The sequence below is a fragment of the Monodelphis domestica genome, chromosome 2 (genome assembly GCF_027887165.1).
Source record: "Monodelphis domestica isolate mMonDom1 chromosome 2, mMonDom1.pri, whole genome shotgun sequence".
In the NCBI taxonomy this organism is placed as follows: domain Eukaryota; kingdom Metazoa; phylum Chordata; class Mammalia; order Didelphimorphia; family Didelphidae; genus Monodelphis; species Monodelphis domestica.
This window is the reverse complement of record NC_077228.1, coordinates 262,840,462-262,860,091: the sequence shown is the minus strand read 5'-3', so window position 1 is coordinate 262,860,091 and position 19,630 is coordinate 262,840,462. Positions and strand designations below refer to the sequence as shown.

The following is a 19,630-nucleotide window of genomic DNA, read 5'->3' as shown; positions in this document are numbered from 1 at the left end:
AGGAGTTCTACCAAATTCATTTCATGACACAAATATGGTACTAACCCCAAAGCCAAGCAGGTCAAAAACAGAGAAAGAAAACTATAGACAAATCTCCTTACTGAATATAGATGCAAAAATTCTAAATAAAATACTAGCAAAAACACTCCAGCAAGCTATCATGAGGGTTATTTACTATTACCAGGTAGGATTCATACCAGGAATGCAAGATTAGTTCAATATTAGGAAAACCGTCCACATAATTGACTATATTAAGAAGCAAACTGACAAAAATTACAAGAGTATCTAAATAGACGCAGAAAAGGCCTTTGATAAAATACAACACCCATTTCTATTGAAAACACTAGAAAGTATAGGAATAGAAGGGTCTTTCCTAAAAATAATAAATAGTATATATCTAAAACCATCAACAAACATCATCTGCAATAAAGCTAGAAGCCTTCCCAATGAGATTAGGAGTGAAACAAGGATGCCCATTATCACCTCTATTATTTAATATCATACTAGAAACACTAGCAGTAGCAATTAGAGAAGGAAAAGAAATTGAAGGTATTAGAATTGGCAATGAGAAGATGAAGCTGTCACTCTTTGAGGATGGTATGATGGTTTAACTTAAAGAATCCTAGAGAATCAACCAAAAAGCTAGTCAAAACAATCAACAATTTTAGCAAAATTGCAGGATACAAAATAAACACACATAACTCATCAGCATTTCTTTATATCTCCAACCCATTTCAGCAGCAAGAATTAGAAAGAGAAAATCTTTTAAAATCACCCTAGACAAAATAAAACACTTAGGGATCTATCTGTCGAGACAAATACAGGAACTATATGAACACAACTAGAAAACACTCTTCACACAATTAAAACTAGATCAAAACAATTGTAGAAACGTTTTTTGCTCTTCAGTAGGACAGGTAATATAATAAAAATGGCAATCCTGCCAAAATTAATTTACTTATTTAGTGCCATACCCATTGAACTATCAAAAAACTTTTTTTATTGAATTAGGAAAAAACATAACAAAGTTCATTTGGAAGAACAAAAGATCAAGGATATCCAGGGAAATGTTGAAAAAAAATGCAAAGGTAGGAGGACTTGCAGTCCCAGATCTCAAACTATATTATAAAGCAGTGGTCATCAAAACAATTTGGTACTAGCTAAGAGACAGAAAGGAGAATCAGTGGAATATACTTGGGGTAAATGACCTCAGCAAGACAGTCTATGATAAGTCCAAAGATCCCAATTTTGGGGAGCAAAACCCACTCGTTGATTAAAACTGTTAGAAAATTGGAAGACAGTATGGGAGAGATTAGGTTTGGATCAACATCTCATACCCTACACCAAGATAATCTCAGAATGGGTGAATGACCTGAATATAAAGAAGGAAGCTATAAGCCAATTAGGCGAACACAGAATAGTATACTTGTCAGATATATATATATAGATATATATAGATATATATAGATATAGATATAGATACATAGATATAGATATATATATTGTCTTGTCATATTGTCAATATACTTGTCAGGGAAAGGAAAGACTTTAAAACCAAGCAAGACCTAGAAAAAAATTACAAAATATAAAATCAATATTTTTGATTATATCAAATTAAAAAGATTTTGTACAAACAAAACTAATGCATCTAAAATTAAAAGGGAAGCAACAAATTGGGAAACAAATCTCAATTCTAAAAACCTCTGGCAAAGGTCTAACTACTCAAATTTATAAAGAACTAAACCAATTGTACAAAAAATCAAGCCATTCTCCAATTGATAACTGGGCAAGGGAAATGAATAGCCAATTTTCAGTTAAAGAAATCAAAACTATTAGTAAGCACATGAAAAAGTGCTCTAAATCTCTAATAATCAGAGAAATGCAAATCAAAACAACTGAGGTATCACTTCATACCTATCAGATTGTCTAACCTGACAGCAAAAGAAAGTAATGAATGCCGAAGGGGGTTGTGGCAAATTTGGGACATTAATTCATTGCTGGTGGAGTTTTGAATTGATCCAACTATTCTGGAGGGCAATTTGGAACTATACCCAAAAGGCACTAAAATGCTGTCTGTCCTTTGATCCAGCCATAGCACTGCAGGGTTTGTACCCCAAAGAGACAATAAGGAAAAATACATGTACAAGAATATTCATAGCTGCTCTCTTTGTGGTGGCAAAAAGTTGGAAAATGAGGGGTTGCCCTTCAATTGGGAAATGTCTGAACACATTGTGGTACATATTGGTGATGGAATACTTTTGTGCTCAAAGGAATAATAAAGTGGAGGAGTTGCATGGGGACTGGAACAACCTCCAGGAATTGATGCAGTGATAGGAGTTTAACTAGTAAAACATTGTATACAGAGACTGATACACTGTGGTACAACTGAATGTAATGGACTTCTCCATTAGTGGCAATGGAGTGATGCTGAACAACTTGGAGGAATCTATGAGAAAATCCATTATCCACATTCAGAAGAAACACTGTGGGAGTAAAAACACTGATGAAAAACAACTCCTTGAATACATGATTTGAAGGGGTATGGTTGGCCACCTATTGTCGAGAATTAAAACTGCAGGAAAATAAAAAGAATTCCTTTTCTAAAGGAATTGACTGCTAAACAGGGTGAGAAAGATATGAATGCTACTTTAGTAGAGGCATTGAGGAAGGAAATAAAAGAATTAACTGAAACAGTTGGAAAGGTAAAGCAAGGAGAGATCATAGTCCCTTATAAGAATCCACAAAACAACTACTAACATGATATTTTGTGGAAAAGTAGATAATGTTATTATGAATTCTAAGAAGAGAAATCAGGAAAAATAGGACTAGAAGTTTCAGGAATAGTAATATTGATAGGAGGAATAGTTATTCAAATGAGGCAAATCAAGATTCACACCCAAATATCTGTACTCATTGTGGGAACTCCCCTCAGTATGTTACAGGACCACAGAGGTGTGAACAAAGGGATTGTGATGAATGGTGGTAGTTGGGAGGGGAAAGAACCTCAAAGAGTCTGGAGGTGAATTTTAATCCTTTTCTGACTTCATTGCCTTATTGATGTTAACTGTTTCAGTTTGTTCCCCTCCCCTGAATGAAGACATATCTGTAACACAAGTCTAAACACAAGATGTAATATAATGTTAACCACTTCATGAGCTATCAACATTGAAATATTCTGTTGCATTGTCTTAATTTGTACCTCCCCTGTGATTGTACTGAAGAATATCTTTGTAAAGGCCCATAAAGAGCATTTTGTTCCTTTTTTGCCTTTGTTAATTGTCATATATATGATGATGGATGGACACTATCATGTTGGTTTCAAGCTATATACAAATTTTGGAGTATTTGTCTTTAAATTGATTTTAATGAATATTCAGACATGGTTTTCAGATATGTGGGAGCATCCCTACCTATGTCTGATCATTTATTTGATTCCCTCTGAGCTGTTCATAACAAGAGGTAAGGGTTTATTTGTAGCTGAAGTAGAGTGCAATGACATTGTTGTATTTTCCCATGTCTGCATTTATTGAAAATGTAATGGATGACATATCTGCAGTGATTTTCACTTTTAAGTCCTCAGCTCCATATGAAAATGGGTGAGACATATTGGAGACAGTTATGTTACACTGTTACAGTCTCATTCCAAGAGGGAGAGAGGTGCCTGAGTAGTTTAGTTATCCTGTGATATTATTATCTCATTCAGGAGATGGGAATGATTTTTTTTTCCTGGGAAGCCATGTAGCTTTGAAATGGATTTCTTATATTTGTATTTTTTCATCAACTGTATAGAGGTTTTTCCTGGGTTTCTCTCCTACCAAATTTTGGAATGATGGTAATAATAGTCTTTGTTAAAAATATCTCTTCCAACATTGAAAGATTGGCAATATCTGTAGAATTTGTGACAAGTATTCATGTGTTCAAAGGTTTTTACATGTCAAACAGCAAGTCATGTGAATCCTAATGATAGTGGATTTGTTTGCAGTGGTCATTAAATGGACTCTTATAATTTTGGGGATTTTGGTACTTCTTAGAATCTGTATTAGTTGTTGTACCATTGTTTTTAAAAAGGTGAAAAAATTACATATACTCACACTGTGGATCCTGGCCAACTTAAAAGGGATATAAATTTCATTTTTGAGAGATCACCTTTTATGTTGTGCCTCTGCTTGCCTAACACATTGTCACATGGAATGTACACTGTGAAATTATGATTTTTTACTTATTTTTCTCGCTCTTTATGTTTGCAATAGGTTATTTGATTTTTTTTATGTCCTCTTTCTTTTTTACTAACCTTGGGGATACTTGAAGTACATGAAATCAGTATTAATGTTTTTTTGCCTTGAAGGATATAGTTTTCAGTATAAATTTACAGTATTTATTCACCCTAGTAATATGGATACCCAAAAGGCTTTTGACTATGGAAACCTGACATTTGTTGATAAATGTTATGGGCCTTTGTTTAATGATTATGTATGATTCCAAGAGAATGGAACAAAAGAGCCACTATGTAGTGCCAAGTAGCACAAGGTCAAAAATGACCAAAAACCAATCTAGGGAGGATTGTTGAACTTCTTTGCCAATGAGAAAGGACTTGCACCTAGTGTGAGAATCAAGGTTGAGGAGCTTGACATATGTTAAGATGCAGGACTCCAATGTACCACACTTCATGTGCAATATTCTGAGTCAAGTACCTCAGGTTGGCTATCACCCTGGCTCCCCCTATCTCTGACAGTGATGGTACAATCAGAACAGGGAATGATTTTTCCCATTTCTGCTGAAATTTAGTCATTTCTCTCTTATAGTCTGGCAATTTTCTGTAGTCCTAGCTGCAAATGGGTAAAATGCTGTGTTGCTGCTATTGTCCTACAGGCTTGTAGGACATAAGTCACTTTAATAGAGCCTTGCCTGTGATTCAAGAACCTGTAACAGGTTTATTATTTTTTACTCAGAATTTTATACATGTAACATTTTTATTTTATTTATCATGTCTGTACTTATTTTTAAACAGAATTTAATTTTTACTCTTTTATTGGGGATTTTTGGGTGCTTTGTTTTTGTTTTGTTTTTCTTTTGACAATTGTTTCATATTCCTCATAACCAGTCATGTATCCCAGTGTGATTCTGGTGTTTGTCAACACCCTCCTCAGGGGGAGATTGTGTAATTACCCTAAAAATCCAAGATTTAAAAATTTTTTGGAGAAATTTCAAGAAAAGAAACTTGCCAACACCCCAAATCAAGAAAGCAGATCCTTCTGGAGAAGGTGCTGAAAAGATGCCTGAAGAAGTCACACACACTGCATCAAAGATCCAGGATGAACTTTGGGATATAATGAACTGAATTGAAGGAGGTTGAACATATGTATTCTGAATGTAAACTCTTATGCCAAAGGGGATTGCCCCCTAATTGGCATTTTGTCAATGTGTCTAACAATCAGTTTTTGTATTTTCCTCTCATCTCTAACAATTGTAACTTCCTCTTAGAAAAATGCAATATTGTATGTACTTTTAGCTAGAAGGTACATAGATTTATAAGATAGTTATATTTAAATGATCCATGGGGAAGACAGGCCTCCCAAAGGATCACAGGGGGTTTTGCATTAAGGAAATTCATTACCTCTCCCTCCTGAGTATCTTGACTGGTCCATCAAACATTCCTGACATAACACAATTGAGCCAGGTTTGCTTCCCTGTACATGTTGTACATCAGTAAAAGTCAAGGCTTGGGCTTGAGGAGGGAGAAGTGAGAAGAGAACAATCAAGGAAGAAGGAGCAACGGAGCAGGCAGGGGTAAGAAAGAAGGAGGAAGAGACTTGCAGGCTGGACACCATGTGCTCAGGTTACTTAGAGGAAAAATTGTCTACCCTTTCTAATAAACTTTATGAAATATATATCTAGGTAAAAATATTATTTCAATTCTTACAATATGGAGATTAGCTCATGACATGTCTAGCAAAATGCTCATCTCCTTTTTAGATCTTACATATTTCATTCACAAAGGAAAACAAATGTTATGAATCATTTAAAATCATTTTAATAATATAAACACTGGCTTCAAAGTTTCTTGTAGTAAAGAAAAATGAAAACAAACAAAATATCATCAACTGTGACACTTATTTACTCTGATCAATATCATGATATAAGACAATTTCAAAGGATTCATGATGAGAGAACTGATGAGCAATGAATGGAAAATTAAGTATATTTTTTTCAATTTCTTTATTTTTAATGCTTTTTGGGATATGGGAAATAAAGAAATGTTTTACATTGTTTTTGTGGTTAATTCTTAGCATGTTTGTTTCTTTTTCATTGGGTGGAGGTTCTTTTTCAGTACTTGGGTGAAGGAGATTTTGGAACTCAAAAAAATTTTAAGAATTTTTTTAATTGAAAGAACAAATAAGATTTACTATGGAGTTTGTCCAATTATACAAATATTTTGGACAGATACAAGAGATGGACCATAAAATTGACTAGGTGGGAGAGAGTTGACTGAATTGCATTTGCAAAACCATAGAGTTCTTTCAATGATCCCAAGGTAATTTACTGAAATACAATTCATTTTAACATCAGAAAAAGCAAGAGAACAATATTCAATAACAACAACAAAGAAACACAAGAGGATTATTTTAAAAATCAAAGTAAAAAAATTTCATAGGAAAGCCTTAAAGAACCAGGCATTTTTAGATATTGTTCAGCACTTTTAAAATTTGTTCCCAAATCTTCAGTCTACTCTTAATAAAGCCGAAATAAAGAAGGTTGAAATTCTACTATGTACAGAGAATAGCATCCACTTACTGGGCACCTGTCTCAGGCTGGATGAAATCAAATTAAAAATTGAATATAATGATTGCCCACTATTTTACCTAAATATTACAAATATCCTCCAATATAGAAACATCCCCTCAATTTCAAATTCTTTACCACCACAATAATAGTTCCTATCTTTCCTATCAAATGCATAGCATCTTAAAAATTATGTAGTCTTTTTAGCCCTGAAGTGGAAATAAGAAATTTAATTAACATGACAAAAAGGTAGCTTGAACATGTTTTTTTTTTCATTCTTTGGGATGTCAGTAACTCCCACTGAAAAGAATGTCAAAGCAATTGTTGATGATATGATAATTACAATCCTTTTAGGAGATGAGATCATGCCATAACTTCCCTATAATTTCAGTTCCCACTGTCCTTCACACATAGTCTGTAAGAGATCTCTTTTTGGAGACAGTAAAAACTGATTCTGGTAAGTGACATTATTTTTCAATCTCTTAGTAAAATACTAAAGTTTTCTTTTCTTTACATCATTGCTTCTTTTTTTTGAAGCAATGTTGTTTCAAAACAAATTTTCTGTTCTTCAAAAAATTTGAAACTGTTGTTTTAATCCTTCATAACGCCTCCTTTCTTTGTTACTTTTTTTTTTATTTTGCCCTTTCTATTATTTCCTCTCTTCATTCTTGTTGTTCCTTTTCTCCACTGACTTTTCCACTTTTGTTCATTTCCATTTTTTCATGCATTATATTTAATGGAAAGAGTACTGGATTGGGAGGTAAAGGATGTAGGTTTGAATTCCTCTTTGCCATGTGTTTAATCAAAAGAACATGGATTTAAAACTGGAGGGGACCTTAGAGCTTATCCAGTCCAATCTCTGTATTTTACTGATGAAGAAACAAAATCCCAGAGGAGTAGAATGTCTCACCCAAAGTCACACTGGTAATAAATGAGAGTCAAGATTATCCTTCAGATCCTCTTACAACAAACCTAGTGTGGTTTTCATGGCACTTTCTCTCTGAGTGACCTTAAGTGACCTAATACTTTGCACACTTCAATTTACTTTCCTATTAAATGAAGACATTGGACTAAAATAAAAATGTGTTCTCTGAAGCTTTTCCCTCTTCTGTTATATCCTTTCTTCTCTTGCCTCTCCTTATTTCTTTCCTTACATATTGACATTTGCTTGTTTCTCTTCCTATTTCATATTTCTGTCCTTTCACTTACTTTGCTCTATTTTTTCTCTTTGTGCCACATGTGTCCTGACCCCCCATCTGCATATCTTTGTCTCTTTTGTTCCTATATCCTTTTCACTTATTTCTCTATAAGACCTCATATAAGTAAATGCAAGATATTTACAAATACTACAAATTAAACTGAAATTGGAAAGAATACTGGCACAGGAGGGTCATGAAAGACCTCATGTGAGAATTAGCACCCAAATTGAGCTTTCTAAGAAGTCGTCTCTATCAGCTAGAGAAAAACAGTGAGCCCACTACTATAAAACACGGTGATAAGAAAGGAATTTTTCTTTTTGCATAGAACAAGCAGCAGGCTAATATAAATAAAACTAAAAATCATATTAAGAGGAGTACTATGAATTAAGACTGGAAAAATACATGAGAGTCAGATTATGGAGACCTTTCAATGTCAAACTGAGATGTACAGTTTTATCCCAGAGAGCCACCAAATTCTTTTGAGGAGGGGAGAAATGGAGGTTAATCTGTATTTTGGAATTTCCACATTGCAAAAATATTTTAGATTAGATAGATTAGAGAAGAATTTCAGTAAAAGCATTCTCAACAAAAGAAAGAGTAGAAAGGAAAAAAAAAAGGTCCAGGCCTGAATCTTATGGGATCCCTAAATGAAGTGAATGAGAGAAAGGTTATGATGAAATAAATCAAATTAATAAGGAATGGTAAGAATGGAAAAAAGAGAGCACAATCAGAAAAGTCAAGTGAAGAAAGATTTCTAAGAAGTGGGACAGGCACATAATCAAATACAGAAGTGAAGGAGAATTTTTTTAATTTCTGAATTTAATAGTTAAGAGATCACTGATAATCTTATCACTAATAATTGATAATCTTATTATTGATCATTTGCATAATCTAAAATGGCTATTTTGACTTCTTCAATGATATTTATTCTTTTCTTTTTCTTGTCTTGTTGCTTTATCTAGAATTTCTTTAGCTACATCCAGTAACAATAGAGATATTGTGCATTATCATTTTAACCTTATTGTTAGTGTAAAAATATCTAATATTTCTACAGGTGAAATGAGATTACTTCATTCTATTATATAAATGCTTTTTACCTAATTAATAAGAAAATCTTCCCATATATCACAAGAGGTGGTGCAGTTATTGGAGTGCTGAGTTTTGAGTCAGGAAGATCTGAGTTTAAATAAGACCTCTGTCACTTGCTAGATATGTGAATTTGGGCAAGTCACTTAGCCTCTGTTTGGTTCAAGTTGAAGTGAAAGCATTTATTTTGCAGGACTGCTGCAAGAATGAAAGGAGACTGGATTCATAAAAGTATTTAGCATAGTGACTGGTCCATTTTAAGGATTTTGACATAATCAAATAAAATTAATTTCCTAAAGTTGAAACCTCTTTGCAGTCAGTTACAAATCTATCTTGGATATAATTAAAATTTTACATTGCTATAATGTATGTGTTAATATTTACTTTATATTTTGCTTTGGAAAATTTTACAATATGCATCAATTATATTGATCTGTAATTCTCTTTCTCTACTCAATCCTTCCATTATTTGGATATCAAGATCACATATGTAGTGGTATAAAAGTTTCACATTTGCCTTTATGTTTTTCCTTTGAAAACAGTTTATAGAATAAAAAGATGATTTATTTTTAAAATATTTGATAGTTTTTACTTGTGAATTTTTGTGATCTTTCTTGATTTATTTTCTTCTAAAGCGGCCTTTTTTGCTAATCTTTTCATATTTTCTTGCAGGGATTGGTGCTTTTTTAGGTAACCTAAATTCTTTTGCATCAGAATTTATAGTCATTTGTTGAATTTTTGCTTCATGAATATGTAAAATCATATTAATGTCTAAAAATCAATATTTTTGCTTGTGATTTTTCCCTTCTCATTTTTAATTTTGTAAATTTCATTTCATACTTTTTATTTCTTTTTCCTGGTTTTTAAAAATTTAAATTTGATTAGGGCTTATTAATTTTTGGCCTTTTATAAAAAGTTTTTTATTTTAGTTAACATAATGAATGTGTTCAATTCTGCTTATTTCACCTTTACTTTTTGAAATCATGCCTTTTGTTCTTTTTGTTAGATTAATTTGTTTTTTAACTGATGGTTTCTCTTTAATATGAAGAAATCGTACGATTAGATTTAAAATTCTTAGATTCATAATGTAATCTCTTGACTTGTTCTAAGAAGGGCGCTGAGACACTGAGGTGAAAAAGAAGCTTGGGTATATGTTGGAATTGAGTGTGAACAGTACAAACAGCACAGTGAGTTCAAATCATTGTTGTTTTCACTTTTGCTTGGGCAATTAGGCTGAAGGAGCTCCTCAACCTAGCTGTAGGTGTGTCTACCCCACAGCAGGGTAGGGCTGAGAGCTCACTTAGGCGGAGTCTGGTCTGCGGCGGCAACTGACACTATGACTGAGAAGAGGGCTGGAGCAGCACCCGCCTACAGCCTCCTGCTGCTGCGCCTTTCGAAACAACGGCTCTTGCCCCTGCCGCGGCCGCTGCTAACTACAAAGGCAATTTAAAGTAGCCAGAGGGCAGCACGGGAGCCGCTGGGTCCTCCCAGCTACTCTGCAGCCTCCTGAACCACTCCCACCCCGACATGTGGGGGTCCGAACCGGCCGCGCCGCCTGAGCCAAACAACACGGACACTTGGACCACTGAGGAGGAGGGCGTGTCAGTGGCCTACCCGCTGGTCATGATGATCACTGGAGTCCTGGGTAACGCTCTCTCGTTGCTGCTGGTTTCCCGGAGCTACCATCACAAGGAAAGCAAGGGCAAGAAATCCTTCCTGCTCTGCATTGGAGGACTGGCGCTCACGGAACTGTCCGGGAAGCTGCTTACCAGCCCCGTAGTCATTGCAGTCTACCTGTCCAGGAAGCCCTGGCAGCAACTCGACCCATCGGGCCACCTGTGCAACTTTTTCGGCCTGACCATGACAGTGGTCGGCATTTGCACCCTCTTCATCTCCAGCACCATGGCAGTCGAAAGGATGCTGGCTATCCGTGCGCCACACTGGTACTCCATCCACCTGAAGACACGAGACACCGGGACAGTGCTGCTGTCAGTGTGGCTGGCGGGGTTCACTTTTGCCCTGCTGCCAATGGCCAGCGTTGGCCATTACACCATCCAGTGGCCTGGGACGTGGTGCTTCATCAGCATAGATGAGCAGGGCGCCAACGCAACGGGCTCGGTGTACAATCTGGCCAACGTCTTCTTTGCCTCCACTTATGCCTTTTTGGGACTCACGGCTCTGGTGGTCACCTTCGTCTGCACCCTGGCAACGATCAAGGCGCTTGTGTCCCGCTGCCGAACTAAGGCCACAGCGACCCAGGAGGACACGCATTGGGTCAGGATCACCACCGAGACAGTCATCCAGCTCATGGGAATCGTGTGTGTCATCTCTGCGTGCTGGTCTCCTTTGTTGATTATGATGTTGAAAATCATCTTCAACCAGACCTCGATGGAACACTGCAAGGTGTTGAACTCCCAAGTGGAAAGACCGAAGGAATGTGACCTCTTCTTGATAGCCATCAGGCTGGCTTCCCTAAATCAGATCTTGGACCCCTGGGTTTATCTGCTGCTGAGAAAAATGCTCCTCTGTCAGGTAACACTGTTTCCAACTGCTCTCCCCATGGACAGAAAGAGCAGTTTCTCTCCTTGTCTGAAAAGATCAAAGAGACAGGAGTTTAGAATAGACTATTTGAGCTGTTCCCATGCTAACTGCTTTTGACAAAGAGTAGTCTTAAACCTTACTGTGAATTGTGGCCCTCTGTGGCATGCCATTTATGCATCCAAGTGGAATGAATTTTTTGACATCAGACCTTATAGGTCCTAAAATGACCTTAAAAGACCCAATGATACCCCTGAGTGCCAAAAACAGACTACCTTCAAATACAAACAAATGGAAATATATCTTCAGCAAAAAGGAGGTAGGGGTGAGTGTAAGAGTTTTGGTTTTGGTTTTTGATTTTTTACCTTTCAAAACTGTGTAGTGTTTGCTAATAAAAGTCTTGAAATCTAGTCTTTGGAGGATTAAAGATATCATAGCAATAACAGATCCAAAGAAGTGTTTAAAAGATATTCTACCTGTAATGCAAACACTTTTCAGAGCGAAGAGAAGACAAACTGTAGGAGGATATTTCCATCTTACTAAATCTAATCTAATAACTTTGGTCTAATTTTTCTCCTCTTGTAAGAGGGGAAATTAATTTCAATAGGACATCTGCATACTGAGAGATAGTTTGGCAGTCAGTTTCAGTCCAGAAAACTAATGTTTTTCATGCAAAGTGGTCTTTACAAATTTACTGAATTAAAAAAAAAATCCTTAAAATTTGAAGATGTCTAGTATTTTAAAGGAGTCCTTGCATAAGACAATAAATTTCCAACTCATTTCCAAATGTGAAATGGAGCCCAGTACTGACTCTTAATATGGATCTGCAGACTTCGTACTACCTTCACCTTCATTGGCCTGACACTCACCCTGAGAAGAATTTTTTTTTAAATGGCTTCAAAGCCCCTCCGAAATGGCAATAATACAGCAAAACCACAAGTGAACAAATGACTGTGTTGCTGTGTGGTGTAAAAATGGGTCTCCTTCAGAATCTGGTTGATGTGGAAATAAGGACCTTGGTAAAAATCAGGTTGCTCCTGTAAGGACTGAGAAGTATCTATCCAACTGGATCCTGTAACTGTCTGATTTAAGCTCCTTTCTTGAACACTTCCCTTGTCTGGGCTATTGATGCTGCTTCTGGCACTACAAAGTGCTACCACCACTGTCACTGCTTGAAGACTACATCCCAGGCATCCTGAAAAACAGGGTTTCTGCTACTCCATTTGATTTGGGGAGGTGACTGTCATCTTTATTCCTATCCTCCTTTTCCTGGAGCTGAGGTGTTCTCACAAGACAGCTGATGGAGGAGGGATATGACACCTTTCCTGGAGGGCAGGTTGATGGAGAGGTCCTGTGGTCTCATCCCTTGAAACTGCCCTCTTCAGTGCCTTCAGTGTAGAGTACCTCTCCACCAGACTGGTATCACCACAACAGGGTTGAATGACAATACTACCCTAGGAAAAAGTTGAGAAATACTGAGGCTTCTTGAATCTGCTGAGACTAAGGATTTTAAGTGACACTTCTCAGCATCCTGTTGCTAGCATTGTCTCACCCTCTCCCTCTCAAAGAATCACTTTCCTCTGCATTTTTTTCTGTTCCTTATATTTTAATTAACAGTAATACCAGGTAGATAAAAGATAGTCCTTCATTGATCCTACTCATGTGCCTCCTGTTTTAATGAAGAGAAAGAATGAAAGACTGGCAATAAATCTTCCATGGTATATAAATATAAAGGGACAGAGATTTAGAACATTTTAATTTCTATGTCTCTACAATGCCTAGGAAAAGAATTGTATTGCTCTTGTTTTTAAATAACAACAAAATTTTCAAGCAGAATAATAACCCAGGCAGACCCAGATTTCCTGTACCTCGACATAAACATTGTAATGTTGAGAGGGTAAATGTAAAAAATCTTCAGACAAGTTCACTCCCTTCCTTTTTTCTAATAACCTACTATGTTTCTTAATGAGAGGAAGAGGGAAAGTATTGATTAAAGAAAAACCATACTCTTGAGGCTGACTGAAAGGAGGAGGTAAGGGGGGAAATGGCTCCATCCTCATCAAGGAAAGAGCCATCCAAGAGCAAATAGCTAGACTTCTACTAAACTAAATACTCCAACATATATCCTATCTACCCTTAAATTTGCAATTTAAAAAAAAAACATATATAGCTCATTGGACTTGGTTTTCTATTCAATATTTACACATTCAGGAATTCATATTTTCTCCTGAGATGTGCATGAATTATACTCCATCTATGTACTTCAGTATAGGTTTGGTCATTAAGTTGTTTGTTTTTTAAGGAAGTTTGTTTTGTCATGAAAGTCCTCTCAATTTGGGTTTTTATCATCATTGTACGTATTGCTTTCTTGATTCTACTTCACTTTTCAGCACTGTGTATGTCTTCTCATGTTTCTTTATATCCATTATGTTTATTGTTCCTTACAACTAAGTATTACTTCACAAAACATTATGAAGCAGTAAAGAATTTAAAAAGTATTTTAATGAGGCCCAATTGAGCAAAACAATATTAAGGACATTTAAAAATGAAACAGAAAGGTGGACAACAAATGTGAGGAATAAAAAAGATGTGCAAAGATGTTTACAACAAATTTTGGGGATGCTACCTGAGAAAGTGCTACTAAAGAAAACCAAAATGGCAAAAGCCAATGGATGAAATCAACCATACATTAAGTATTTCCATGCTGGAACAAATCTGGAAGATTTTGAGAGATCAGTTCCCATCTGAAAGAAAGGGCACTACCAAAGACATTAAAAATATGACATGTTATTATTGATCTCCAAATAGTAACTGAGAATATCAATAAATCCTCAACTTTATCATCTTAGAAAAATTTTATTGATAATAATTTATACATCCTTGATCAAAACATGAACAAACTTTAACAGATATTATTTAATTACTGACCATTGCCAAAAAGACTGTATGAAGGAATATAAAGGATATCCCAAGAGAGATATCTGAAAAGACTGTTCATTACCTTAATACTTCATTCTTTGCCCTAGTACCCTGGCTCAGAAGAAAAAAGTGAGGGGGTACTAGTAATTTAATGAGGGCAAGGAATAAACTATAGATAGTCACATGGTCTATGAGGGACTAAGGTATGTCAAGATATTTAGAGACAATCCACAAGGGCAGTGAGTGGACTCATAAATGATGGATTTATAGGAAAATGAGAATAAATGATGCAAAATGGGTTGACATAGATTACGATCTTTAACACAAAGGTGGAAGAACACTTTCTAATTAGATTTTAATCTTGTTTGGCTGCACTAGGGAATATTATTGCCACAATGTAGCTGACCTAAAGTTTGATACATCTGCCCTATAGCATGATCATTTTAATAAAAATGTTTATACATGTGTATGCATGTATTGATGAAGAAAGTAAATTATTTAATGTTTCATTCAAATTTCTCTATATGTTGGTCAATGGTCAACTCCATTCTTTGCAACATTCATTTCATCTATACTGTCTTTTTTATTTATTTTTATGTTAGACTTGTCTGAAAGGTAAAGGAAAGGTAAAGGAAAGGTAGTTTCTTAATGACAGTTTAAATAACTTGCTGGCAAGTGCCTAAATACTTTAGTCAGCTGGTGGCATAATGCATAGAATAGGCCCTGAAATCAGGAAGGGCTGAATTCAAATCAAATACTTACTAAATTTGTGGCCCAAAACAAGTCACTTAACCTCTATTTGTTTCAGTTTCTCCATCTTTAAAATGGCAATAACATTATTTGCCTCTCAGGGTTATTGTGAAGATCAAATGATTAATAATTGTAAAAAAAAGTGCACATAGTAGGCATTATATAAGGGCTTATTCTCCTCTCACTCTTCTTAATTTTTTTTCCATTTGAATTAACTTTAAGATTTTATATATGTATTCATATACACATATGTATCTATATATTAGTGTATATATGCATACTGTTTCATTGGCTAAGTAAAATTTAATTATTTTTAATTTAATATAATTATTTTTCTTTTATTATTAATTAATTTAATTATTTATCTCTTTTTTTCTATTACCATGCCATATTTTTTCTTCTTCTTTGTTTCATTGGCCATATTTCTAATTTTTATAGTTTAATTCCATTACATTTATATATAAAAATTTGTTTAGTTATTCCATAACCTTTAGAAAGCCTGACCTGGGATGAGGGAGGAAATAGTAACTCAAGTTATTATAAATAAAAAATAAGTTGGATTGACAATGAAAAGAGAGGAAACAACAATATTAGTTATAATAATATGATAATAATTGGAATACATAATTTGATATAAGAAAAACTGAGAATTTAAATGAAATTATTAACCACCTAAAATATAAAATACTAACATTAATAAAAGAAACAAGAGATCATTTCCTTTAATCCATTCTGAAACTTTGTATAGATAAATTCAGCCCATTTAAACTTAAGATTTAAAATTCCAAACTTCAGTCCTCCTTTTAATTTTGTTAATTGTTCTTGCAACAGTGAATATAATCTCCTTTATTTCATTGGCATCACTTCTAACCTTAGATCTTGCACAGAAACTCCATACTCTTTTTTATGAGTCCTCCCTAGGTTTATTGAAATGATCTTTTTAAATCTTCACTATACTGTGCTCCAATCTCCAATTTCAAATTATAGTTTAGGGATTAACCATTGTATCCCACCCTTCCTAACACTTCATTAGTTGGAAATTCACCTAAAGTGCCCATACTTAGGGTACAACAGTCCATTTATTCCTCTCAAAAACCTCCCCATCCCACTATTCTTTTCCAGTAAGAATTCAAAAAGATGTTCACACTGAACTGAATCAAACAATTAAATTTAAAATCTTATGCTTAAGTTTTAAAAACTCACAGGCAAAATATGAAAGAGGCATAGAGAGATAGGAAATCATCTGAAAAAGATTGTAGAGAGGGTGGGGGAAGAATTGATCATTTTTGATCCTCTTCCATGCATTTAGTAGTAAATTCCTACTGTTAAAAGTATTTTTATTAAGTTCACTCTGCCTTGTTAAGAGAAGAAGTTCTATGTTAAAGGAAGTTTTATTAATATCACTTTGTCTCTTTAAGAGGCAGAGCAGAGAGCTCTTGGCCTCCATCTCTTTAAGAGACCAACCATAAAAGGAAAGAAAAGTTAAGCAACTCCATTTTCTCTGACTTTCTTGGGAGCAGGGTTTCTGAGTGATTCTCTCAGACATGAAGATTTGACAGTTACTTTGAGAGAGTTACTTTTGAGAGTTTGAAATACACATAAGAATTTGAGAAAGAGTCTGATTTACTGAGAGCTTTTCTCCCTCGTTCCTTTAGGGAGAAGAAGCTGTTGGAGGGTCCTTCTCTTTTGCTTCAGAGAAGGCAGGGTCTGCATTAGTGTCCCTCTGTCAAGAGATTCTGACAATTATTTCTGACAGTCTGTTTCCACATACTGGGTTGGAGAAATTAAAGACATTAATTAAAGTTCATCAATTAGTTAAAGATAGATAGTGAAATTTAATATGTTAGACAGAGTAGGACAGAATTAGGCCTGCTTTGCCAGGCAAGAAGATCCTGCCAAGAAAGGCAGTTAGAAGTAGGATTCTTTAGAGATTTTAGTATAGGATTTGGATTTAAGATATAGTATAAGAGTTAAGAATTATAATCTCCTATTTCCTACCTCCTATTTCCTATCCCTACCTCTCCTTCAAATAAATAAAGACACTGGTTTACTAAACTGCTCTCTGCAACTTTCATCAAATTCAACCAGTAAAATTTACCTACAACAATACCAAGTATTTTCTCAATTACCTTTCTGTATTCTATTACATAAAAGAATAAATAGATTTTTCTGCTTCCTAAAAAATGAAAGTGCTTTGAATCTCTTCATTCATTGTTTTAATCTACTAAACTTTGACTTAACTAGGACCTATGGTTTCCTAATAGGTGATTATCATTACATTATCCTGATCACCCTCCTCTAGATACTCTCTAAATTCACAATGTCCTTCCTAAAGTACAATGTCTAGAACTGAATAAAACATTCTAGATGGGGTCTCTCCAGCACAAGACAATGTGGTTATCATCTTAGTCCTGGACACTCTGCCTTTCAGTGCTACTTAAGAATGTCATAGTTAACTCCAAAATGATTTGATTGATACAAAAAAGTAAAATTTATAAGACAATTTTTATTTTTCCTTTATCTTGCCTATATAATCCTTCTTTGAATCTCCTACCAACATAATATAATCTTTTATTATATCTTATCTATATAATCACAGTATCCTTTTAGTATTTTTTCTCTCATACCTCTCATTCATACTAAATGCTTTACAAGATAAATGTTTCTAATGCACAAATGTGATCATAGCATTCTCCTGTGCAAAAATTCTCAATGGTTCCCAATAGCTTGCTGCATAAGGCTCAAACTACTTAACACAGGCTTGAAATTTCTTTAAAATCTGGATCACACTATAAGATTTAAATTAATGTTCAATACTTCAGGTATATATATATTTTATAAAGTTTATTAATAACCACTTGAAGTAAAGGAATAAAATGGAAATAGAAGTATAAAAACATAATTATCTAACAAAAATAAGGACACATGAATAAATTCTCTTGTCTCTCCCCAAAAGTCCACTTCAGCCAGCCATTATCACAAGAAGAGAGAGAGAGGCAGGGCTACCCAAAATGTATATCCTCTCTACATTAGCATGTAACATGAGAAGGAACATAGGATGCTTGGAATAGTAGTTCTAGGGTTCAAATTTTAATTATACAACCCCCCCCTATGATTCCCATGGGAAATGAGCATGTATAAATCTCCCAGATTTGCATGCCTAGTTTTCCCACAAAATCCGTACACATAACCAACTTATATTTCTAAAGATCTTCAACTAGAGGTACATGCAATATTGAACTTTCTAAGGGGAAATTATAATAATTTGGGGAAAAGAGGGAAATAAAAGAGAAAGTGAACAAAACTAATGATTGCTAGGTACATTGACAAAAAGCCAATTATGGGGGCAGTCCCTTTTGGCATGAGTGTACATTCAAAATAAATGTGATGAATCCCCCCATAGTTCAATTTCACTACATCCAAAAGTTCATTTTGGATCCTTTGGAGCAATGTGAGGTTTCTGCAGGCATCTTCATAGCTCGTTCTCCAAACAGTTCACTTTCTAGATTCAGGGAGGTAACAAGTTTCTTATCCTAAAATTATACTCAAACAAGAAAATTTTTTTATAAATGTAGAATTTTATGACAATTATACAATTCACCCTTAGGAGGGTGTTGACAAACATACAAATCACTCAGGGATATGTGACTGGGTTATGAGGTATGTGAATCAGTTATTAAAAGGAAGTCAAAAACATAAAAAACATATAGAAGAAAAAATCAAAATGAAATATAAAAATTTTGAGTAAGCAAGAATAAGCCCATAACAGGTCTTTGAATCAGGGTCCAATAAAGTGATACATATCCTACAAGCCTGTAGGACCATTTCAGCAATATGCACTTACCCAATTAGCAGCCAGGTCTACAGAAAATTGCCACACTATGAAGGAGAAAGAAAAAGGACTATATTTTGAAGCAGGAAGGAAATATCATTCCCTGGTCTGATTTCACCTTCACTTACCAGGATAGGGGAGCCAAAATTATAGCCAAACTGAGGTACATTGTTGTCAAATAGCCATTTCCTTAAACTCCAAAATAAGTCCTCTGTCTTGATACAGATTCTCATCAATCACACCAGGTTTGGTTGGTCTCCTTGACCTTGTACTTCTTGGCACCATATAATGGCTTTTTTTGTGATCCCTTCTCCTGGAATCAGATACAATCATTAATCAAAGTCCTATAATATTTATCGGGGTGTATGGGGTGTTCAGGGAGAGGTAATATCTCTGGTATGGAGGGCTTGTCATGCCCTTCTAGGGCAGTTCTCCAGCCTCTGACCCCCACCTAACACCCTGCTCTCTCTTGTGGCTCCTAGTAGCTTCTGGCATGCGGCAGTGGCCACGCCCCCGGGCAATGGCT

The 19,630-nt window shown here is 35.1% G+C and overlaps 1 protein-coding gene across 1 annotated transcript; it reads left to right on the top strand.

The window, feature by feature from the left end:
- The first annotated feature begins 10,335 nt into the window (after nt 1-10,335).
- On the top strand, nt 10,336-17,645 carry LOC103105351 (prostaglandin E2 receptor EP3 subtype-like). Its single transcript, XM_056817801.1, is given in 2 exon segments — nt 10,336-11,595; nt 11,598-17,645. Coding segments are annotated over 2 exon segments (1,089 nt in total). The 5' UTR covers nt 10,336-10,592; the 3' UTR covers nt 11,684-17,645.
- Nucleotides 17,646-19,630: the final 1,985 nt, after the last annotated feature.